The sequence below is a fragment of the Perissodus microlepis genome, chromosome 16, assembly GCF_051167445.1.
Source record: "Perissodus microlepis isolate ML-2025 ecotype Zambia chromosome 16, ASM5116744v1, whole genome shotgun sequence".
Classification (NCBI taxonomy): domain Eukaryota; kingdom Metazoa; phylum Chordata; class Actinopteri; order Cichliformes; family Cichlidae; genus Perissodus; species Perissodus microlepis.
The window spans coordinates 2552205-2574903 of record NC_140476.1 but is presented as its reverse complement, the minus strand read 5'-3'; the positions used below and the strand labels follow the sequence as shown (position 1 = coordinate 2574903).

The window sequence follows — 22699 nt, the reverse complement described above, 5'->3', positions numbered from 1 at the left end:
AAAATATGGTGTTAAGATGGGAGCGCAGTCTGTTTTTAGTTTAGGCAGAGTAAACTTCTGTATTTAAGGATTAGGGTCTGGAAATAAAACAGTGAAACGTCCGTGAAATAATCTTTCTAGAGCTCGAGGTGTTCGAGGAGCGGCTTTTTGAACCGTGTGAGGTTTCTGGATGGACGCACTCATACCTGTATGTACTCCTTGTTGCTGTCGTCCGAGGGCGTCCACGCGTTATCGTTGTAATTGAGTCGGGCCTGTCGCGGCAGCCAGCGTTCGTCGGCGAAGGTCGACGATGCCGCGATCTGGTCGTCGGTGATCTTTCCTGACTCCATGCCAAACGCGTTACTGCAGTGGAAGGCTGTAAGAGGAGAGGGGAGCAGATTTAGACCAATATCCGTGTTTCTTTTGCGTTATTTTGAGAGAAAACACGCTTAAAACTCCAGCTTACTCTCGCTGACTTCCTTGTGCGTCATGTTATAGCGAGCCGAGAAGCCATCTTTAGCCACGGCCATGTCCGTGTGGAAGGACAGAGAGAGGATCCCAGTGGATGACTGGATCTCGGGAGGCACCCTGGTCCCACAGTATCGACCGATCAGAGGGCCCACTGTCAATCAAACGGCAGTTAGTCATCATTTATTTGTTTGTGTGTTACTGAACATCGCACCCGTCCAACGGTCGAGATTATAATCTTATGTTTTTCATCTTTTAACCTCACGCTTGTTTATTTGTATCCTTCATGACTTGCACTGATTTTCCTGCATCTGCTCATCACTCCACTCCCTCATGTCCTCACCTCCCTCCTTTCATCCATCTGGACACGGTTTGAGAAAGTGCACTAATATATACAAATACACACATACTGTACATCTGTGTGTGTGTGTGTGTGTGTGTGTGTGTGTGTGTGTGTGTGTGTGTGTGTGTGTGTGTGCAGATCTAAGTGATTCCTCTACTGTCTTCTTCTCTACTTGTATATGTCAACACAAACAGATGAGTGTGATTTAAAGCCCAAGGGTCTGTGTGTGTGCGTGAGTGTTACACAAATAGTTGACTCATCCTGCTACTCCTTCTTCTTTTACACACACACATATACACATGAGAAGGTTTGTGGAGGAGGAGAGAAAATAGCCGGCGATCGATCAGTGCTATTGATTTTCTCCCCTTCCCTTTTGGAATGGGTGGATATTTGAAATAGCGCTCTTGAGCAAATAATGGTAATAAGTCTTTTCTTGATTGTGGTGAGGGGAAACGGAAAGCAGGAAAAGAAGACGAGAGAAACGAGACGAGGCAAACATGAATATTTTTAAAGATTATATATATTTGCCCTTCCATTTTTGGCTTCCCATTTTGGATGGATGGGTTTAGATTTTAGGAGATAAAAACTAACTCAACAGAAATGACTCATACATATGTGTACACAGAGGAAAAACTGAAAACAACCGTTTGGTGTCTCTGCCGCTAATCGAGTGAGCGCTGTTTTATTATCAGGCTCTCGTTCCCTTTACATTTTGAACAAATCGATTTTTAGGTCAGCTGGCTGTCTCGCAGCGTCTCCTCCCTCCTCCCACTCCTTTCACCTTTTGCTGTTAAAAAAAACAGACTCTTTCCGCTCGCCTTTTCACTCTTCCTGTCGAGGATTTTTTTATTCCTGAAACTAAAAGTCCTTCACCTCTGACTCTCACCCAGTAAATTTCCTTCCCTTTCCAACCCTCTCCCTCTTCATCTCGCTGTATTTCCCGTTGCCTCCCTCCATCACTCAAAGCAGAAGTCTTCTCTTCTCTCTGACCCCTGAAGAAAGGGATTTTTTTAGTATCCCTTCAAGCTGCTTCCTCCGTAATGTGCATCGTGTCTCTGTTTTTCCATTGTGCCTAAGGCGAAATTCATGTTTATAGAAAGGAAAGCGCTGTGTTATTCCAGTCAGTCTTTGCTTGATGTTTTTAATGGTTTTATAATACTTGTTTAATATACTCTGAGTCTATACTCTGACAGTTTTTAAAGCAAAGTTTTAAAAGTTAAAATAAAATTGGCAAAGTTTTCCAAATATTTAAATGCTTCTTTCTGGACGTCTTTCCAGCCCAGCTTTGTTCTCCCACTCCTCCTGTCGAAGGTAAACCAGAGGTCATTCCTTTGCTCCAGCGTTCCCAGCAGTCGATGACTTCTCTTTCTCCTTCTGTTTCTTTCTACCTCTTCCATTGCTTGAAACTCAGTCCAAGGGTTGTGCGCCTCGGAGTTGGAGTCCTTCTAAACTTCCAGCTCTTGTAGCAGTTAGACCAGAAATATCCCACCCTCCACTGTTCCTCCTCTCACTCCCTTTCTTTTCTCCCTTTGCTCAACAGTTGCTATTTTTTTTCCCTTGAAAAGTTGCATTGTTTCTCCACAGTGGGTGCCAGCATCCTGCCTGTAAGCTTAGCTTTCATCTACCAACGCATAGCTTCTAAAATAGCTGCTACTCCACCTCGGTCAATAATGATGTAGGCAGGGCAGAGCACATATATTACTCACTTTGCTCTCTGTACTGACTCATGACAAGGCTGAGATATTGTTTGACATCTCCATCAGCATCATCACAGCAGCCGTGACAATAACGCAGTGATCGCTCGAGCCGACAGATCCGAAGCATAAATATCGTACCTCCCGGGAGCCCGTCCCAAACTTCCAGCCAGTCGTACTTGCAGTCTCCATCTCCACCTGGCAGGGGATCGTTCTCCAGGTCAAAGGTGAGGAAGGTGAGGGTGACATCCATTCTGGGCGGGACAATGATGATGAAGGCGCACTCGAGGTTGTGGGGGTATTTGTCGGGAAATCCCGGGGACTCGACGAGGCCCGAGGGACTGGTAAAGTTACGGGAACAGTCTGAACCTGGGATGAAGACAGAGAAACAAAACGTTGTGTACATTAATCAAAACTTCATGTTAATAGCAGTTAAACGTTGATTTAAATCATTAACTGGAAAAATCTTGGAACAAGATTTGTTTAGAGAAGAATGTCGACGCTCATTACACTTCAAACTAACGACATTACTCTGGGCAGGCACCCAGAGGTGCTGTTTTTAGAGGCGAGCACTTTAAACTCAACTCTCTGTTTCATAACTCCCAGCTCTGCTATCTCAGTTTTATTTAGATACTAAAACATCCACTTCACATAATATATGTCTATGATTGGGGCTACAGAGTGTCAATGTGTGTGCTTAAGTAGCTCGAGTTCACATAAAGGCCGATCTTATGGACAGACACAGGCTGAGGGTTTCACAGAGGACAAAGCTGTAAGATAACAGACGGCTAATTTCTTTGTTTGTTTTTCCAGCTCAAAAAAACAAACACAAACAGTCAACTCATATTAAATATTGCCTTTCTAAGGTGGTAAATCCCCAACTTTTCCACGTTGTGTAAGACCACAAAGAAAGCACTAATATTCTGCACCGAATGCCAAGTTTCAGTATGCAGAAAGAAAAGGATCGGCCCACGTTTTAAGTGCACTTAAGCCAGACTTTTTATTGCTGACAATTCCTGGGAAAAAGCACAGAGTTTCAAACCCGCTGTAATCTTTAAGAAAAATTAGCAACACTGGAGATGGTACGAGACAAACAGAATAAGAGGAGCGAGAGAGACAGACGGTCTGCTGACAGTGTCATGGATGGGTGGTCCAGCAGTTAAGAGGAGCTTTAGACATCATAATACATGCACACAGTCACGCACACATAAACATGCTGTGACAGGGCGGTGTTACCCTCTCTATTAATGCACGCACACAGTGTGCTTGCACCAACTGGACCATTATTCCAGGCCACCCAGCCATAAGACCAAACACTGTCTAAGCCTCTTAGGGTAACCCATGTCTCTCATGAGTTAATGAAGAGAAGTTAGCAGACACTAAAACACTGTGAGCTCTGTGGCATTGTAAAAATGAACCTAAACTACGTGTGTTTGCAACAACCTGTACAATAGACACATTTCAGCTGAATTCTTTAGTGCTAACAGCTTGTGTTTTATGATTTTAACAGCAACCCAAAGTCTGTTTCATTCTGACTTACATGCATAACTAAACAGATGGCGTACACTCAAAAAAAAAATGCACCCTAAATAAACATGAAGCAACATTTTTGAGTAAAATCCAAAATATCTAAATATATAAAATCAAAGGTTTATGTGTTCAAATGCTTAATCTTTAAGGAAAATGTCTTTGGTATAAACTGAATGTATAGTTTATCTGATCAAATGACATTAAAGGTGACATTTTACTTTGTACTTGTGTTACAAAATTACATGGAAGCTGCAAAAATGTTTCTAAATGTATCAAAGTACTGTGGACAAACAGACCCGCTGTAATGTATCACTGCAGCTAATAGTGAGCGTGAGTCAGCGTGTAAAGGAAATTTGAATGACTAAAGACGAGTAGACATTTTACCCAAATGTTTCTGCTGTTCATAGTCGACACTCGGCCCTGATGACACGCACACGAACACTTCAGACACCACAGATGCTTAGTTGTTCTTACAGCATCGTCCACATGGTCACAACGATCGCTCATCGTAGCTTTCTATATTTGTGAATGAACAAAATACAACACATGTCTCTGTCTCCTCCCTGCTTTTTTTCAGTCTGTGGAATTTCACTCAGCAAATGCATAAATCTGCCGGGACATGTGACTGATTTATGCCAGCTCCGATAAACCAAAGCATCGTCTGTGGACTTTTCTCACATTCTGCTTTGTTTACCGATCTGCATGAATGTCTCCTTTATTTCTGGCATCATTAATTTTCCACAACGTCATCTATTTTTAGTTTGATAAAGATGGCCTGCATGCATATATCCCAGTTTTGTATCCTCTTCCTTCCTGGTCTATTTTTCTTGTTATTGTGACCTTTTCCCTCGTGCGGTAACCTCAGATGCGAGCAAACACACGCTCACCCAGAGACAAACACTGTCTCTCTTTGCGTCTGGCCCCCCTGCAGAGTCCATCACTGAATAGCGTGAGCCTGTGTGACTATTAGTGCGAGTGCCCGCGCATGTGTAGAGTAAACGCCTGACCAGTTTTCTGCCTGCAGTGATTTTTTCCCCTTTCATTACTTCACGTTAGTGGACTCTGCAAAAACACTTATGCCCTCCTTTCTCCCATCTTCCTCCAGTCTGTCCCGTCACGCTCTCTACCTCCACCTTCTCCGATTTCCTTTTGTGTTCACCTTCCTTCCCATCTGTTTGAAGTGGGTAGGTGTGAAAGAAACACGTGTTTAACTTGTAAGGGTTGGGGAACTGCGGTTAGCGTGCCGTGTGTGTGTCTGCATGAGGGTGTGTGTTGCTGGCTAGATTTGGTGATGGTGCTTAAGGCTCGCAAGGCACTGAGAGATAGGACCAACTTTCTCAGTGTGTGTTTTAAAATTATAAGCTTGTGAGTGCATGTAAACACTTTTATTTATCTAAAATGTGAACATAAAATATAATTCCCATAAAAATCTGCACGTTCGTTTATGTGAAGCTCTACTTTTATTCAAGCTCTTTTCCAAGCCTTCACCAGGCTCTCGGGCTCTCCTTTCATCAATCTCTAACAAACACACCGACGTCCACATGCAGAGCAGATTTACTGTAACATACACACAAAGAAAGGCGACCACACACAGTTTAACAGCTCCAGCGCAACCGCAGCCTTGCTTTCCATATGTGTTTGGATTCCACTGCAGCGTTGTTTAAGTTGGAGGCTCGTGGCGCTGAAACTCTGACATTACATTTGAGCCTCTGTCACTGCATCACTGAGGATTTCTCTTTATAAACTCACTCTGACATGAAAACTAACTGTCATCCCTGTAGTCATCCCACTCCAGTTTACTAAAAGTTCAAGCACTGTGATTCTTCAGTGATGTGTAACGGAGTGAAACATTGGAAATTTGATATTTGCATCTGTTTTGGAGCTGAAGCTCTGCAGATAAGTGAAAGATTCCTAATTAACTGTGAATTTATTGAATATTTTAAAGAAAATTCTGCTCTTTGTTGCACTCCTTTAAGCTCGGGGCACCTTTTGCTTGTTGCTAGGTCAGATCTGGATCCACTTTCTTCAATAAAATTCAGCGACGGCAGGAGGGAGCGACGTGATTGGTTTAACAGTCTAATGAACTGACTCGATGGGTAGCCGGACAGAGGCAGAGAGGAAGTGCCTGAAGCCATTAGGCAGAAAGTAAACAACAGCGGTAATCGGAAGGATCGTCACGACAGCTTCCACATTACACGCCTAGTGCATGTATAGAGAGAGGTGTCTGAGTGTGCGCATGTGTGGGAAGGTGTGCGTGGGTGTGCTTGTATTGCTCACAGAAATTGTTTTGCTCAGTTTCACTCACTTCACATTTAGGTCAGAAACTGTTGCCCACGAGGTCGCGTTTTTCACTCAGTGTTAGTGTGAGCGTTTGGTTTTTGGGGGAGGTTAGTGTTAAAGGTTTAAGGTTAGGCTCGGCTGAAGTTCAGGCCAGGGTGCGTCTACACTATTAATTAGTGAAATGTCCACTAATGCAAAGATAAGCAGTCTGTGTGTGTATGTGTGTGTGTGTGTGTGTGTGTGTGTGTGTGTGTGTGTGTGTGTGTGTGTGTGTGTGTGTGTGTGTGTGTATTAACATCTCCATGCAGACACGCAAGCTGCCCTGCATTTGTGAGTAACCCTTCAGCCTGCATCACTGAATTCGTGTGTGTGTGTGGTGAGTTCTGGGTCACAATAACAGCTGGGGGCACACTGCCTAGACAGTGAAATTTGATTGGTCGTCACATAATAGCGGCTGTGTTTCCATTGGCTGGAATTTTACTACAATCTCCATAGTAACAGGGCTGTAAACAATAACAACAGTAGCACGTCGTTTTGTTTTGACATTTCCGTTGTTTATATTTTATGTCTGTTTATGTGCTTCGACTTTAATGGCGGCTACTGGCGTGCACGCGTGAGCCTTCCATGTTCGTGTACATGTATGTGTGAATGCATTACATGTGCCTGTGTTCTCCATGCAAACCTACTCCTCACTCCATAACACACCCCAGTAACAGGAAGGGTTTGTAGCCGAGGCGTCCTCTAAATGTTCAGCCAAGCGAGTTAAGGCATTGAAATGCTAACAATCCAGCAACACAGGGCACTGAAACTGAGCGAATCACTGAACTTTCTTATAACAAAGACTTCAGTGTGAGCTTCAGATTCACAAAGAATTTTTTTTTTTAATTGGAAAGATTCCGTTTAATTTAATTTTGAACTTTATGCTCCTGAGAAATCAAGCCTTCCTCTTCCAAGAAACAGCAAGGCTCTCAGCCCAGTAAACAGTGTCTCGGTGCAACGATGTTTACTGCTACTGGAGGCAAAACAGGACAGAAGAAATCAAATAAAATGAGAGAAAGGTCAACGAAGTGAACGGATGAATTACATCAAAGCAAAAAAATAGTCATAAATTCAAATTTTGGAACAATTTAAAAGAAGAAGAGCTGTGATGAATGTTTTTTTTAAAAAAGAGGACAATGCATAAACTTAAAGCTCTTCTCAAGAAGTTTCGGTCTTGTTTTGTTCCACATATTTTTGTGCCAAGCAGTGAGACTATATTTACCCGTAAGTGGAGGCCGTGAAAATGCAGGAAAAGAGGAGAAGAGAAGCTTTTTCATCTTTCTTTTTCATTGAACAGAACTGAATGTGCAGGTGCCAAAAACAGATATAAATTTAGATGGTTCTCCATGAGGGTATACAGATTGTCTAGCATACACTCACACACAAAATCTAGTCATCCACACAACCAGACGCTCAGTTGCACCTTCCAGGATAACAAGATCTTGTTAGCCGTATGACAACAGCTTGAATTTTCCAAATGGCTCCATCATTACTGCCAGAAAAGGCTGGACACACACACACACACACACACACACACACACACACACACACACACACACACACACACACACACACACAAACTAAGAAAAGTCCTGCAGAGGATATTCATAGGAGTTGGATTTAAATGGTTACATATTAAAAGTTGATAAGTAGAATGAGTTAAAAGTATTTCTCATATCTCAAATAAAATGTTTGATCATTCAAACACAATAAATGTGTGATTGTAGTTATGGCAAAATACCCAAACAAGGTATTTGTAATGTTTTAATGTCAGCCTAACTGCACACATCATCAGCATTTCCAAACCACAAATGGCAGAAACTCAGAAATGCGATGAACAAAAAATGCTTTTCTTGCTCATTAAGCTGCACATTACATACATTTTACTGAATAAACTACAGTAATGTGTTGGAATTATGGAGTTAAGATGAAAAAGAGACACAAACGAGTGTTTACACGCAAAGAAAAAGAGAAATGACTTGATGATAAATTCAAAACAAAGTAACTGATTCACAAATCTGCCTTTCTCTTTTTTTTGTCGCTCTCTATTTCTCCCTCGGGTGCTTGAGTGTGAACGCTGACACTCATGTTCATCAGGTGGACTCTGTCTTGTGTAACAGTCACACACACACACACACACACACACACACACACACACACACACACACACGGAGGGAAAGACAAGAAATCCCAAAACGCTGGTGCCAGCAAGTGAGAAACACCAACAAGCACACGTGTTGTGTTAGTAACCTCAGCCCTCTGTGTGTGTGCATGTGTGTGTTTGTGTGTCTCAGGGGAGCAGGGCTCAGGACTCAATTAAGCAGGCATGTGTGGAATGCTTTCAGGGGGAACGGGACAAGATGGCCATGGGGCCGACGCTACGCGCCTCTCTGTCTCGCATGCCCTTGATCTCAATTGGTCTCGCTTTGGCTGACCCGTAGCAGCGTGAAGGGGAGCCGTGTCGGATACACACACTTCTACACACACACAAAGTGCCATGAAGGGAAGAGATGTCTTGCCTGGACAGACTAAAGAGCTCTCGAGGGTCCTCGGCTGCGTCTCTTGTGGTTTTCGCTCTGTCTCCATTGACACCAGGGAGATAAACGAGTCTTGGTCGCCTAATGAAGCATGTTCAATCCTCTGCTAGCTTGTAATACAGTTACTAATAGCCTATTCATGGGTGCAGTTCTTATAAAATCCTGTTCACTCACTGTTAAGGCTGCCCGCGTGTGCGGGTCATTTACAGTGATAATGTCCTTTTTGGGAGTGCTGGATAGACTTTATGGGTGCCGATGAAGAGGGCTTTGTCAGCCGTACAACAGTGTCGTACTGGGGTTTTCCTGGCAGTTTAAATTCTAATTTAATAAATGTCATTACAGGTTATTAAGCTTGAGTCTGCAATCCGTGTCACCTGGGCTGGAGCCTATCGCAGCCAACACAGGGGGAGAGGCTGGAGGATGACAAAGGCGGGCATCCACACTTATTGTCAATTTAGGAACACAAGTCAGAAAAAAGTATGTTGAGTGACTGTGGCTCAGGTGATAGAGCGGGTCATCCACCAATCAGAAGGTCAGTGGCCCCCTGTCTCCTCCACTCTGCTGGTTAAAATACTGAACCCCACGTTGCCCCGATGCATTGTGGGATGGGGTGTACTTGCAGGGACTCCATCAGTACCAGTCCGTGTCATCATGTCTTTGGACTGTTGGACGAAACTGGAGCAGCCTGGCTTAGGTAGAGCATGCAAACTCCACACAGAAGCCCAAATGTGCTAACCACATCAGCCCATGATTCAACCACTGAATACAAACTGTTCAGTATCAAAGGATCTGTATTCTTTTTTTATATACATATTAAAAAAAAGAGCAGCGTAAGTGAAAACTTACCAGTTTTGAAGATTTCATAGCGGAGCGAGAACCCCGCCCCCTGGTGGGCGTAGTCTGACACAAACTTGATGTGGAGCGCAGGCCCTGAGGATATGATCGGCGGGGGGGCGATGTTGCTGCAGTGCTTCCCCAGTAGGTCAGCTGACTCTGAGTTCCCGTCATGGATCTCTACATAGTCATACCTGCGACACACAAACACACCTCACTAAGCACCTGGACAGAATTTCCAGCGGCGATTCAGAGCTCGGTCGCAGGCAGAAACACACATTCACCAATCACGTTCAGCCTAAAATATCCGAGTATATTCGAGAACATCTGAAAGCATTGCATTAGTAGACTGATGAGGTGTTTAGAGGAGGAAAGGAAATGATGGTTCAATTACAGGAAGAGAAAACTGTTAAATTCCCCACAAGCTGCTTTTACTCTGATCTTATTAGTTTCTTCTCCTTTCTTTTTTATTTGGCAGGCATCACATTGGATTTGACTGTAAAAAGGAAGCAAAGAGCAGATTGTTTGCATCTATAAGGGGCTAGAGGGACTTCTGAAAGCACAGTTACTATCAGCGGCAGCATGGGTGTCATCGCGATTCAAATAAATACAGAAGAAGAAGCTGGGAGTTCACATATGGTGCGAGATGAAAAGAACCACCTGTGTGAAGCAAAATAGAAAAAGAAACCTTTTTAAAATTCTGTAACCGACTGATCACATACTCCAACAGCTGAGCTTCGTGGTTTGCAGAATATAAGTACAAACAAAAGGAACGTGTGAGTAATATGGCGAGCACTCTTTTATTCTGCATGATGTCACACACAATGCAGTTTAGAAATCCCCACAAACAGATTCCCACTTTCACACAATATATTTACAAGTTTGATGGCTTTCAAAGCACAAAACAACGCAGCACTTAAACAACAATCGATCTGTTTCCCATAAATCACAAGATTTCTGGTTAAAGGGTCAAAGTCACAAACGTACACAAAAGCCAAACTGTTTGAACCGCGAACGGACACGAGGCCCTTTGATGGTACAAATTGACTAATGTGGACCGAATGACTCTGGTTTACGTCTCGCAGAAATGTGAGTGGATCGTGTTTGTTGCTCGGCTTGTTTTCAAAGACACATTTTAAAAAGGATTTAGGTCATGTCTGTGCTGTTCCCTCCGGCTGTGTTAAATCCTTATGTTTAAATAAGACAGGAAGCACTGCGATACACAATTAACTACAAATAATCAAGATGATCAACAACTAAATGAAAGTTTCCTTGTTTTTTCATATCTAGTACTTTTTAATAGCGGTGTCTCTGAATTTCACGGTTATTTTCAATATTACACATTTATTTGCTACAGATCAGCAGACGGGTGCGAGCAATTGTTTTTTCCTCTGTAAAACGTTGGTACTGACTGCACATCTATTTTTATTCTTCTTTCTTTCATGTTTTCTGAGCACAAATGTTACGGCCCATCTCCGGAGCGGCAGCAGGAGCGTTGCCTCTGTGTCTGAATACCAGAGACACACCTGCCTGGCTCTAAAATAGCTTCCTCAATAGAATTTCCTCCAGCAGCTAATTTTCTTACAGCAAAACAAAACTCTGGCTGACCTCCCCCTGTAGATGTTTGTCCATCACATCGCCTACTTCTGACCACATGAGTCACATGAATTGCTTCAACACTGAGCTTTCAACATTTTTCTAAAGTAATCAAATGGACACGCTTCCATTTACCCTGGAGTTTAAAAGGTTTATACATTTCAAAAATACTTTAAAGTGGAAACAGAAAACCTCCCAGTGAGCCAGTGGATTAATGGATCATGTACCACTGCATATTAAACATGCAGTACAGACATAATAAAGTTAAAAACATATATAAGGCCAGTTGGTCTTTTCAGTATTTGTCAGCATGCATTAGTAATGCGCATTAAAGTTACACTCATGTTGTTACTTTGTTACAAACTTTCTTCAGCTCTCTGCAGGATGCGCACACATCTGCACTCACGCTATGATCAGCTGATTTCAGTTCCCGTGCAGGGAGGAGGAAAACTACAGCGTGGTCTACAACTTTTAAGGAGCCATGACGTGAGAATTATTTTTATTTTTATTGTATGAAAGGACAAGAGTGTGATGGTAAAGTGCATACTGCATCCAAAGAACCCAGACTGGTGTTAAAGCAGAGCGTATGCAGACCCCAGCATAGCAGCCAGAGCCTGTAATTAAACAGGTAACGACGGCAGTGCTGAGCCGCCACACTCAGCGCTGAAGCCTCCATTACAGCCTGTAAATGCTTCTACAGTAGAAATGCAACGACCCTAAAAGAAAACACTAGAAGAAAATTCATGTCCTTAGCAGGATAGGGATTAGTGTTGGTGTGTCGGACTGCAGCCTAAGGTTTATATTGTTAACTTCATATGCTATAGTGCATTACAGGCCATGGTATGGAGTACTGCCAAGTAATGTAACAGAGTACTTTTTCCAGGAATAAAAATCCATAAGCTTTGTTAAGAAAAACTCAGATGCTGGCCATGAATGCTGCTGTTTGTGGACAAAGAGGCCAAAACACATTCACAGATAGATGTTTTTTGTCATTTAGAAGGATAGTGATAACAGCCCAGACTCTAAACCTCATAATGAGGTGCCAGGATTTAAGAGAGACACGACCTCTGTGGTCGAAAAATGTGTGACAACGTGACAAAAAATCCAGTTTGCCAAATGGCCACTCGGGGCCAGCTCCATGCACTCCCATGTTAAAATACTCCACTTTAGAGGAGAAAGGCCTACAGACTGATACAAAAACATGACTATGTCTGAGGTTAAGTGCACTCACAGTATGTCCAAACAGTCTCTGCAATCCCATCCATCCATTTTCTTCCACTCATCTAATGCAGGCTCACAGCTGTGCTGGAGCCTTTAAACTGTAATTCCAGTAATTTAATACTATGTTACTTAGCCCTAATTAACAACTACAATGTTAATTAGGGCTAGCACTCATACAATGTATAAATGTGATAAATGAACCTGATAAATAAGCACTTCCCTCATCCGAATATGATTACTTCTGGTTCCAAATTAAAAAAAAATACTAAAATAAATACTAAAAGCTTCAAAACGGGGGTTTGCTATCCTACAGGTGAAGTCAAGGTGGCTGTGTCCATCTTTTAAGTACAGTTTATGCCTTTAACTCTAGTCAGCGCCTTCTAGTTTATGCTCCTTCTCATTACTTGACACATCCTGCCATAATAAATAGGTGGTACATTTTTTACAGAGTAACATTTTCAGCATGTTATACGCTCAGTGAGCATTTTCCAACATGTTCATTCCCTATAACATTTGCCTTGTACAATAAATCCCACGAACAATAGCGATGAAGAGGACGAAGCAGACAGCAGTGTGTGAGCGTGCAGTCTGACAGGTGAGCCACCTCCCAACATAATGAGGGTCACACACCTCCCACTCTCCCATCATGTTTTGTGAGGAACTAACACAGTTATGACGCGAGCTGTCAGCGCACTGCGAGCATGTGTGCGCGCATCTGTGTGTGTGGATGCGCGCGCACGTGTACGTGTCAGAGTTCCTGTCATATTTCCCCAAGAGAACGCCTCATTGTGGTGACAGTTTCCTCCTCCCCTCTCTAGCACTGACAACTTTGTCTAACAGTTACTCACACCAACACAAGATCTCCTTTTCTCTCTTTGTTCTGGCCTGCGCTTTTTCTAATGATTTCTATTCTTTTCTTTCTACTGTCATTCTTTCCTCTCTTCCTCTGCGTGGCTTGTTTTAATGTTGTCAGGCACATAACCAGTGGCTAAGAGCCAGTGTGTGGGTAAGAGAGAAGAAGCAGAGATGGTGAAGAAGGATTCGGAGAGCTTTTACATGTTTTAATGTTTAACTCTGCTTCATTAATTGTACTTATAGGGGAAAAACATGAGATTACGAGCGAGATACATAGGCAGGTGGCAAAAAAACCAAAAAAAAAACAAGATGATAATTTTTCCGAGGCCCAGCTGTCCTCGAGCCGGCATTATCCACTTTTGGAAAGCATTTTGGAAAAAGCTCAGTTTTCAGGTGTAGAAGCAGGGTCAAAACGAAGAGGAGAAGATTTGAGATTTAGCCGGTGCAGCGTGGATGTAGTCTGGGAGGGAACATGACACTGCATTCACTCTGCCAGCTCCACACCTAAGACAGACAGAGACAGGTGTGCTTCGTGCCAGCCGTCCTCCCTCCAGCTCTGTGCTTTTAGTAGAAAGCAAAGACTTACACGACTACTACACGCTCGCATGAGACCTGCTTCCACGCACATGTAAACACATGTACACACACACAGAGCCTGTGGCCATGCACACTGATCTATAGAAGGGTTCCCAATCTGTCTGTGTGTAGGAGGTTCACAGCTTCTAACAAACTGTTTAATCTTACCCCATCACCCCAATACATTTCACTGCAGGCCAATCAGTGATGTACTGAGACTTACCACGGGGAATAACACGAACCCCAAATGTGCTTCTCCCACACTTCTCCCTAAAATGTATTTGTTAACGAGCTGTTTGCATAACATGCTTCTACAAACCAGGACAAGTGAGGATTGTGAGCACAAATTGAGCTGTGAAAGAAGGCCTTAAACCACCTCTAACATTTGACATTCTGAGAGATTTGTGTGCCTGCGCTTGTTTGTGTTTTGGGGATGTTTCAGAAACGAGAGAAGCCAAGGCTTTTCCAAAGCCTGCCTGCCGGGAAGCAAGCGAAAGATTTGGATACAGATGAACTTCCACCCCTGCTTCTTTTTAATTGCCTTCCACACATTCCCTCTTTTGGGGTTGGGAGTTGTCTTCTTACACCTGCATGTTTCTTTCAAACATCAGGGGCGCCCTTAGCAGCAGACGGAGCGTCTGTGCAGCACACACGGCCGGTGACAACAAAGAGAGCTGAAGCCGGGCCAGGTGGGCGTTTAAGTGTGACAGGATTTTCACGGAGAGGAAACAGAGAGGACGAACGCCTGTTAAAGCGTTGGTGCAAATTCAATCTATTAAATGTTTTTGGGGGGATGATATGTTAGCTTGATAGACTCTGAGAAAGTTTTTAAAGGAAATGACATTAACTTCATATTCAAGCAATTCACACGTGCATGCATGCAGACACACTTTGCAGCTTTAGTCATGTGAACAATGCAACGGACTTTAGGCTAAGCTAAACATATCGGTGATATTTTAAAGTGGTTAAAAAGGAAGTGAATAAAACTATCGACTCACTGTCAAGACAAGAAATAATTATAGGTTTGGTGGTTTTAGCAAGCCTCTGGGAATCACAAGTGCTTCTTGCAACAGCGCATGTCCACAGCCTGGTACACTCAGAGTGTTTTGCTCTCTATAGCCACTTTACCCCTTCATAATAGCTCTCCATGGGCTGTACTTTTATCATAAACTTTAGTGTGTAAAGTTAAGAGCATGGCTGCTTTGGCTGGCTGCTGACACAGTAGCTGTCTGCTGTGCTTTACCCTCACTGACCTGCACCTTCCAGCCAGGTTTGTGGTTTATTATCTTTTTAAAGCATTTTCAACACAAATCTTAAATAATGCAGTTTGTTGTGTGTTTCATTGCACTAACGGACTTTCAATAAAACCTGTGCCACGCTTTCATTTTCATGATACTCAGCACGAATTAGCAGCTGTTAGAGTCTGTGTAACGCACTCATACAGTGTATGGATGTTCCTTTTTAACCAAGCATGCTAATAAGTTAATGTTCCACCATTTCCAATAAATATGTTTACTCCAGAATAAAAAGATGAGATTGAAGGACAGTGAACTGGCCCAGGATCAGATCCCAGCGTGCCGAGGAAGGTCCGGTTCGTTGGAACCAGCTGCCCGCTGACCTGAGATCAGTTACATCTGTGCCAACATTCAAAAACAAACTCAAACCCTGTTTGTTCACACAGGTCTGCACTCAGTAGCTGTGTGTGTGCGCGCTTGTGGTTTTCACCACTGTAAGGTATTGTAACACCTACACACCGGAAGTCAAGGCTTCAAAATGTGAATGCAAAAACCAAAAAGGTGGTGCTGCAGCTGCTCCGCCCATCTTTTTTATACAGTCTGAGGCTAAATGTCAAAACGAAGTATTTGTAAAGCATTCACAGAACGAAGGAAAAGATCATGTAGCGCTCCCACTTATTTCTTATTCTAAATATTCACAGCTGATTGTTGTGGCTCCCTGCTGTGTGTATACCTGTGTGCATACCTGTGTGTATACCTGTGTGCATACCTGTGGAAACATAAAGCAGCAGTGAGTTTGTCACCAAACCCGTTAACAGAGAGTAAGGAGGATGACTGACTTCACCGATATCATGTAATAGGAGTGTTACTGCAGACAGCTGGATAGTGTGTGTTTGTGTGTATATATAAGTGCGGATGTGTATGTGTCCACCAGTAGTCTCCACGACAACCAATCGATTCCTCATTATGGCTTTAACACACATTGATCAGGCTCAGTCCTTCACTACTGCACACACACACACACACACACACAGACTAGATAGCAGGGACACCTTCAGGGCACTGGGGAGTGTCTGTAAATCAGAGCACTGATATTATCATTATTACCTACGCTACCTTGAGGCGTGTGTGTATGTGTATGTGTGTGTGTGCATGTGTTCATGTGCGTTTCCTAAAATCACTACCTCGGAGCTCAACAAATCTTCTAATTTCTCTTTCTGTAACATCAGGTCACTCAAGCAGTGGAGGATAACTTAATCCCACCTTCCACTGGGGTTGAAGTGTCTGCTTATTAGTTCTGGTTATGTACTCGAGGCATTTTCTCTAGTTTGGAGAAGAATAACCTGATAAAGCAACACTTTGACACTTTAAATCATTGTTGTTTCTGGTTTCTTACTTTTTTAGAATCTGAGATTTGAGAATCAAGAAAAGATCACATGGAAACATTTGAAGAGACAAAACTAAACGGAGGAAGTCTCATTAGTTTGTGACTGTGAGGCTTCACGCTGCATACACTCTATGTGGACTGAGCTCGTGACAAAACATTTATGTAGGTCTCGTCAACTGGCTGCGTCGCTCACCATCCAGATGTGCTGCCCTGCATCGAATCAGCACGTGAACGTCATTTTAGCACAAATAGGGCCCTATACAGGAGCAGTAAGTAACTGCAGATGTTGTTTATTGCTTCAGCATATAGAAGCTGTTGTTATTTGGTTGCCTGTGTAGCTCAGTGGCAGATGAGGGATGAACAAACTACTATGCAGCAACAACAACGAGACCCCTCTCTCTACAAATAAATTGGCAGCATGGCCGTGATCCAACCTGCAGGGGAGGAAGGCATCCGCCTGAAGGTTTGCCTGGGCGGGAGTTTTCCCGTCTCAAAAGCAGGTAAATAAACTCAAACTATGTGTCGTGGCACAGATTCAGGCTCAGAGAAGAACCGTCAGCTCGTCTGTGTTGGGATACTTGTCTGAACGTTGACTCTCCTGCTTGTAGTCACCGTGATGTTAATTCAAACTTGCAGGCAGCTGCTAAATGCCCACAGCTGGTAATTGAACAGCCACTGTCACTCCATATGTTCTTCCTCCCTCTGTCATATAGGCTTTTCATCTCTCTTCCCACCTTTCTCTTTCTGCCATCCTGCCCTCAGGCTAGTGTCACATCACATCACTCTCCCTTTACTTCGCCTCTTGGTCGCGTCGCTGGGACTTTTGCTCACCAGACAGGTGTGTGCGTGACAAAATAACAGTATCACAATACTACTGATTTAGCAATGTTTGTATTTGATACACCTCAGATTGAAAAGAAGAGAAGAGAAGAGAAGAGAAGAGAAGAGAAGAGAAGAGAAGAGAAGAGAAGAGAAGAGAAGAGAAGAGCTAGCGTGAAGTGAAATGATTGATTGAGGCAGAGTACAAAGACAAGGTCTAAATCATTAGTGAAAGCATTAATGTCGGCTGGTGCTTCTCTGTCATATAAATCACTTTTTAACTCACTGCTTATTGTTTAAGCCATGCAGCCGTGAAAACGGTGATGTGACTGTCTGCCTTTTACACGCTATAAGGGTTTATTTTAGAGCCAGAATACACTCCCAGCATCTGCTTCTGCTCCTTATGCAGGTTTATGGAAGCCTCATGCTGCATGTCATTTCAATATTAGCAGATAGCATCTTAACAGGGTGTGGTCCCGCTGAATAAGAGGAGGCTGACTTAGAAAAGGAATTTAAGTGAAGTATAGGCACGAATCATGAATAAGAGAGAGCAGATGCATTTAAAGCATTTAAAGGAAGTGTATGTTTTCTGATATGCGATGCTCAATAATCATTTGGTTTAGGAGGGACAGAAAGAGGAGAAATTAGCTGGAAACAGAGAGAGGAGACTGGAGAAGATGAACCCAATAGGAGAGAAGAGGACAGGTAAATGAAGGTGGATAAAAGATGATAGATGGGGTCTACTGGACGGCAGTGTGAGGGTGGGGGGGGCAAGGAAGGGTGAGATGAATAGTGCGAAGGGAACGGGAAAAGGGCCAGACGGGAAGAGGAGAGGAGGGAGCTGTCAGGATGATTTGAGTTTGCCCCCAATGGACCCTGACGCTGCACTTTTCAGTGTGTGTGTGTGTGTGTGTGTCTGTGTGTGTGTGTTCATTCCAAAATAGAGATCTTGCTTTCAGAGACAGAGCAGTGCAGTGAGCTTACAGGAAGCTCTGAAGCAGTGAACCAGCTGTTGTCTCATACGGTAAACTTCAGGAAGCATCTCTTTGAAACTCTACCTGACGATCCCAGAAGTTTCCACATCAATCCAGAGAAGCGCTTTACCTGGATTTCACAAATACTGTGAACACTCACACAGAATATATTTAGGTTACAATCAGGTTGGAGAACTACAGCCAAAAACCTGTGAGAGAGCTGGACTTCTTTACCATCGTTTGCCTGGTGCTCAACACTTTTTCATAAATCTGTTAGGCTTTAAAAAAATTCCCTCTAAATTTTCTAACATTCGGCTGAAGGAGAAACCTAGTCTGGTGATTTCTGATGGTCACGCTCATCTTCATGCCATATTCTGAGGCTGGGTTTGAACTCCCTCCTAGATATTTTCCATTCATTACAAAACTATTTTTGTGTCCGACCAAGCACAACGCTCAGAATGTCTTCCAGGAGAGACACATATCCAAGCAGCATTGTTTCCCATCGCCCTCTGGGACAGCTGGCATTTCAGTTTTGAGCAATTATAAACATATTTGATTTCCTGAGTGCTTCATACTGCACTGTTGGGTGTGCTGAATAACAGCGACACCAAGCATGCATGCCTCTAAGGTGAAATAAAGCAGAACATTTTCATCTCAGGGCAGCAAGTGCTGTTGTTCTATGAGAGGTCGATGGCAACGCAGATGAAGACCGCAGTCGTTTGAAATGCCTCTGAGGCCATCCGTCATCAGTGCTGGTGACGGAGCAAATCGTGGGTTTGTCACCTGGGAGACTACGGTTCGGTAAAAAGCTGTGATTTTGGTTAAACATACCACAAACGTTGAAAAGTGTCTTATATGTTCCCTCGAGTATCTTTTATCTTTTTCAAATATTCCTAATTGCTTTTTTATGCTAAGGTACGAGAGAAACAGTATTTAGTCTCCTGTATGCTTAGACTTGACAATAAAGTCTCAAATTGTTATAAATGAGTAAATGTAACAAACTGGAAACGAGAACGAGTGAGAATGACTTTCTTAAATAATTGAATATGAAATATCTTTCATCATCTATACAAGCTACATAAAGAGACACAAATAGCTACAGTTTCAGTCAGATTATCGAGTTCAGACTGACTTAAAAATACACACAGGTATTACAAATACAGCAGACTTACATGGACATACATGTTACCACGGTGATGGTCACGCGATGCAAAAAGGGAAGCCATGTTGATTCACGGAGTTCCCGATGTTCCTGTCGTTCCTTTTCATCTCCCTGAGTCCCCTCAGCTGTTTCCCTGCACTTAAATTACTGCTGTACATGGATCTTAATGAAAACATCTCTCTTTGTTCTGGCTTCCACTCCATCGATTTTCTCTGCAGAGCCACCGGAGTGCTTGACAAAATGTGATGCATTATAGATTACAGATTCCCATCTTAAATTGCAATCAGGCCCATAATAGATGAGATTGCTTCATCATAGTGACATAATAAAACAAGTCCTGCCTGGCCGGGCATGCAGATTCATAACCGTGCTGTTGTCGCAGCTCAGTGTTGGTGGAGAGACAGATGCTACTGTATGGTGAGGGGGTTGTTTTAATGATAAAAAGTATGGGAGGAAGCATATGCTTGTTCATAATGTACTCTTTGTCTGTTAACTAGGGCTGCCACGATTAGTCGACTAGTCACGATTACGTCGACTATCAAAATCATCGACGACTGATTTAATAGTCGACGTGTCGTTTGAAGCTTTGTAAGATCCCAAAAGACGCAGGAATAAGTGGTAGGATTTAAGAGTGTAATAACGGACTGAAACAGAAGATGGCAGCACTGCATGTACAAGGATGCCAGCTGCCGTTAAACCCCGAAGAAGAAGAAGCTGTGTCCCAGAATTCATAGCGTGGCCCAGCTCAGTTGTCAACAATGGCGGCAGCTAGTTAGTTTTAATATTACTCTTATTATTCTTTCTGGGTCACAAAATAAACGTTTAACATATTTTCAGGCGAGAATGTAGCTGTGTAAACCTCAAATATCTGCTCAATTTATCAAGACACCACATATTTTAAAAAGCGCTCCGACGTTTTCGGAGACGTCTGTTACCCACTAGCTCGATAGCGAGCCGGGGGCAAGGCTCACTAGAGCCGTGAGAACACCGGACTCCTGGCAAATCGTTTTCAAACCCACCGCCGTCTTTCGCTACTCAGGTTAAACATATATAAGTCACTTAGATAACTTAACAATGTTATTGTTTGGCTTTCTTTAGTATTTTATTTGTTCCTGAGTAAATCGGTTTGGCTGAGATTAAAGTTATAGTTTTTACACAGCTGAATAAACGTCAAGCAGACAGCTGATTATCAGAAGTGTGAGATGCTCGAGAATTTACTCCGGTGTCCTGTTATATTTTAGATAGCAAGGAGTTTATTAAACTTCACCGAAACAATCTGCAAATTTCATTAAAATTTAATAAACTATCATCTTGTCTTTATTTTTAGTTAGCACATACCTTAAACACTTAAAGCTGTAAGCTAATGATAGTTATATAAGAGCAGATGCTGCTGGTGCAATAAGTTTTACGTCCAATGGATGATGATCTGATTAGTCGACTAATCGCAAAAATAATCGGTGACTAGTTGACTATCAAAATAATCGTTTGTGGCAGCCCTGCTGTTAACACAGATGACTCCTTTGTCCCAAGAATGTGAATGTGTGTGTTTTCGTCCCCACAAACTAAAGATTAATGGCAGTTTTCACTTGCTCAGAGCTGAAAATCTGCATGTCCAAGAAAAGAAACACATTTATAACGTCCTTATGACCAAACAGTGTTAAATGACAGAGACATCAGGGGGCTGTGCTGGTGTTTGTGTGTACACTCCCCCCACAAACACAGACGCACACCGGCAGCCTCTTCTCCTCGGCCTCTTTGCCCTCTGAACCTAACAGCTAAATTGCAGCCTACCGTTACACACACACATGCACGCACTCGGTGCCTGTAGACTTAAATAGCCCTGAGTTGTAGGACACTTGTAAGCTTGAGATGTTACCACCAACAGTGTGAATATCTAACTCTTAATGGCATAATCTGCACGGTGACTTTGCAAAAAAGGTGCTTGTCATCACTGGGAACAAACTGGAGTTATTTAAAGGCAGTGTACAAACACACATGTACACATTCAGTATGCATGCACCACAATAAATAAATCAGCTGCTGGGGTTTCTTGTAGATTTCCTCCTCCTGGGAAACGGCCGGGGTTTAAATGGATGCAAGAAACTCAGAGAGGAAGGGGAAAGGAAGTGCAGATGTAGCAAAGAAGGGAGGATAGATATGTCAGAGAGACAAAACTGAGAGAGAAAGAGCATCTAATGTATCAAAGTGAATGCAGAGTAAAAGTGGAAAAAAAATGTTGGGGGCAGGGAGACAAGAGAGAGAAGTATGCTTTTCATTTCCACAGCACAGCGCGAAAGAAGCAAAACTGAGCAAAGCACGGCGGGCTTTTCAACCTTTCAGCCTCTCAACAAACAGGCAGCCGGCTGAAATATTGATGCTTCAATTCCAACAAAGGAATGTCTGAATGATTTTGGTACATCTGAGTGGGGAAATTCACCTATCTATAATTGATACGGCTGAAATGTTAATAACTGGATGGGAATGCACGGGAACGGAGGCGTAGGCTGAAAAGTGTGTGCGTGCGTGCGCGCTCACAGTGGCGGTAATGCCCCAAAGGGTCTCCTCTGCTGTTTGCAGGATGCATTCACTCATGATGTGACAGTAAGTAGTTTCTTTTAAGACAAAGCGTTGGACAGTTAATACATTCATAACTTGAAGTGAGAACTTTCTATATGACTTTGGCAAATCATTCCCTCTGTACTCAACTGTTTGCAGCCAAAGTGGAGGTAACAGTAGACTCAAACCCTGGTGGAAGCCTGTTACTCAGCCTGCCTTTATCACTGCTTGCTGTATTTTTATTTCAGACTGTCAAAATGTCCCCGTTCTGTGAGCCTCGGTGTGCAAACGAAGCCAAACAGCCAAAAAACAATGATGGACACCAAATCCTCTAATCTGTGTTAATTCTTCCAAAGTGTGAAAACCATGCTGGAACAGTAAATGTGTTGTAATTAGACCCTGATAATTAGAGACAGGGGACCCAGGGAGGTCCCAGAGTGATTATTATGGGATAGCTAAAGCCAGAGAAACAGGAGGAGAGTGGGCTGAAGTTCACCGAAAACACTTTGCAACTCTCACACAGAGAAAGGCTGGCTCACAGAAAAAGCCGTCTGCAAAACTTCTCGTCTTTCCTTAGCTGCGACTTAGCGAGCAGCTTTAAATCTCTTAATCTG

At 43.0% G+C, this 22699-nt stretch overlaps 1 protein-coding gene across 2 annotated transcripts in view; it reads right to left on the bottom strand.

Moving 5' to 3' along the window:
* Positions 1–22699, bottom strand: part of LOC146370187 (neuropilin-2-like) — a 92400-nt gene that overhangs the window by 56506 nt on the left and 13195 nt on the right. For both annotated transcript variants that reach the window (XM_084908914.1, XM_084908913.1), the window contains exons 3-6: positions 9717–9898; positions 2626–2853; positions 446–601; positions 186–355 (exon numbers count right to left, since the gene is read on the bottom strand). In XM_084908914.1, the coding sequence (XP_084765040.1) occupies positions 186–355; positions 446–601; positions 2626–2853; positions 9717–9898 (736 nt within the window). The remainder of the gene's footprint in view (positions 1–185; positions 356–445; positions 602–2625; positions 2854–9716; positions 9899–22699) is intronic.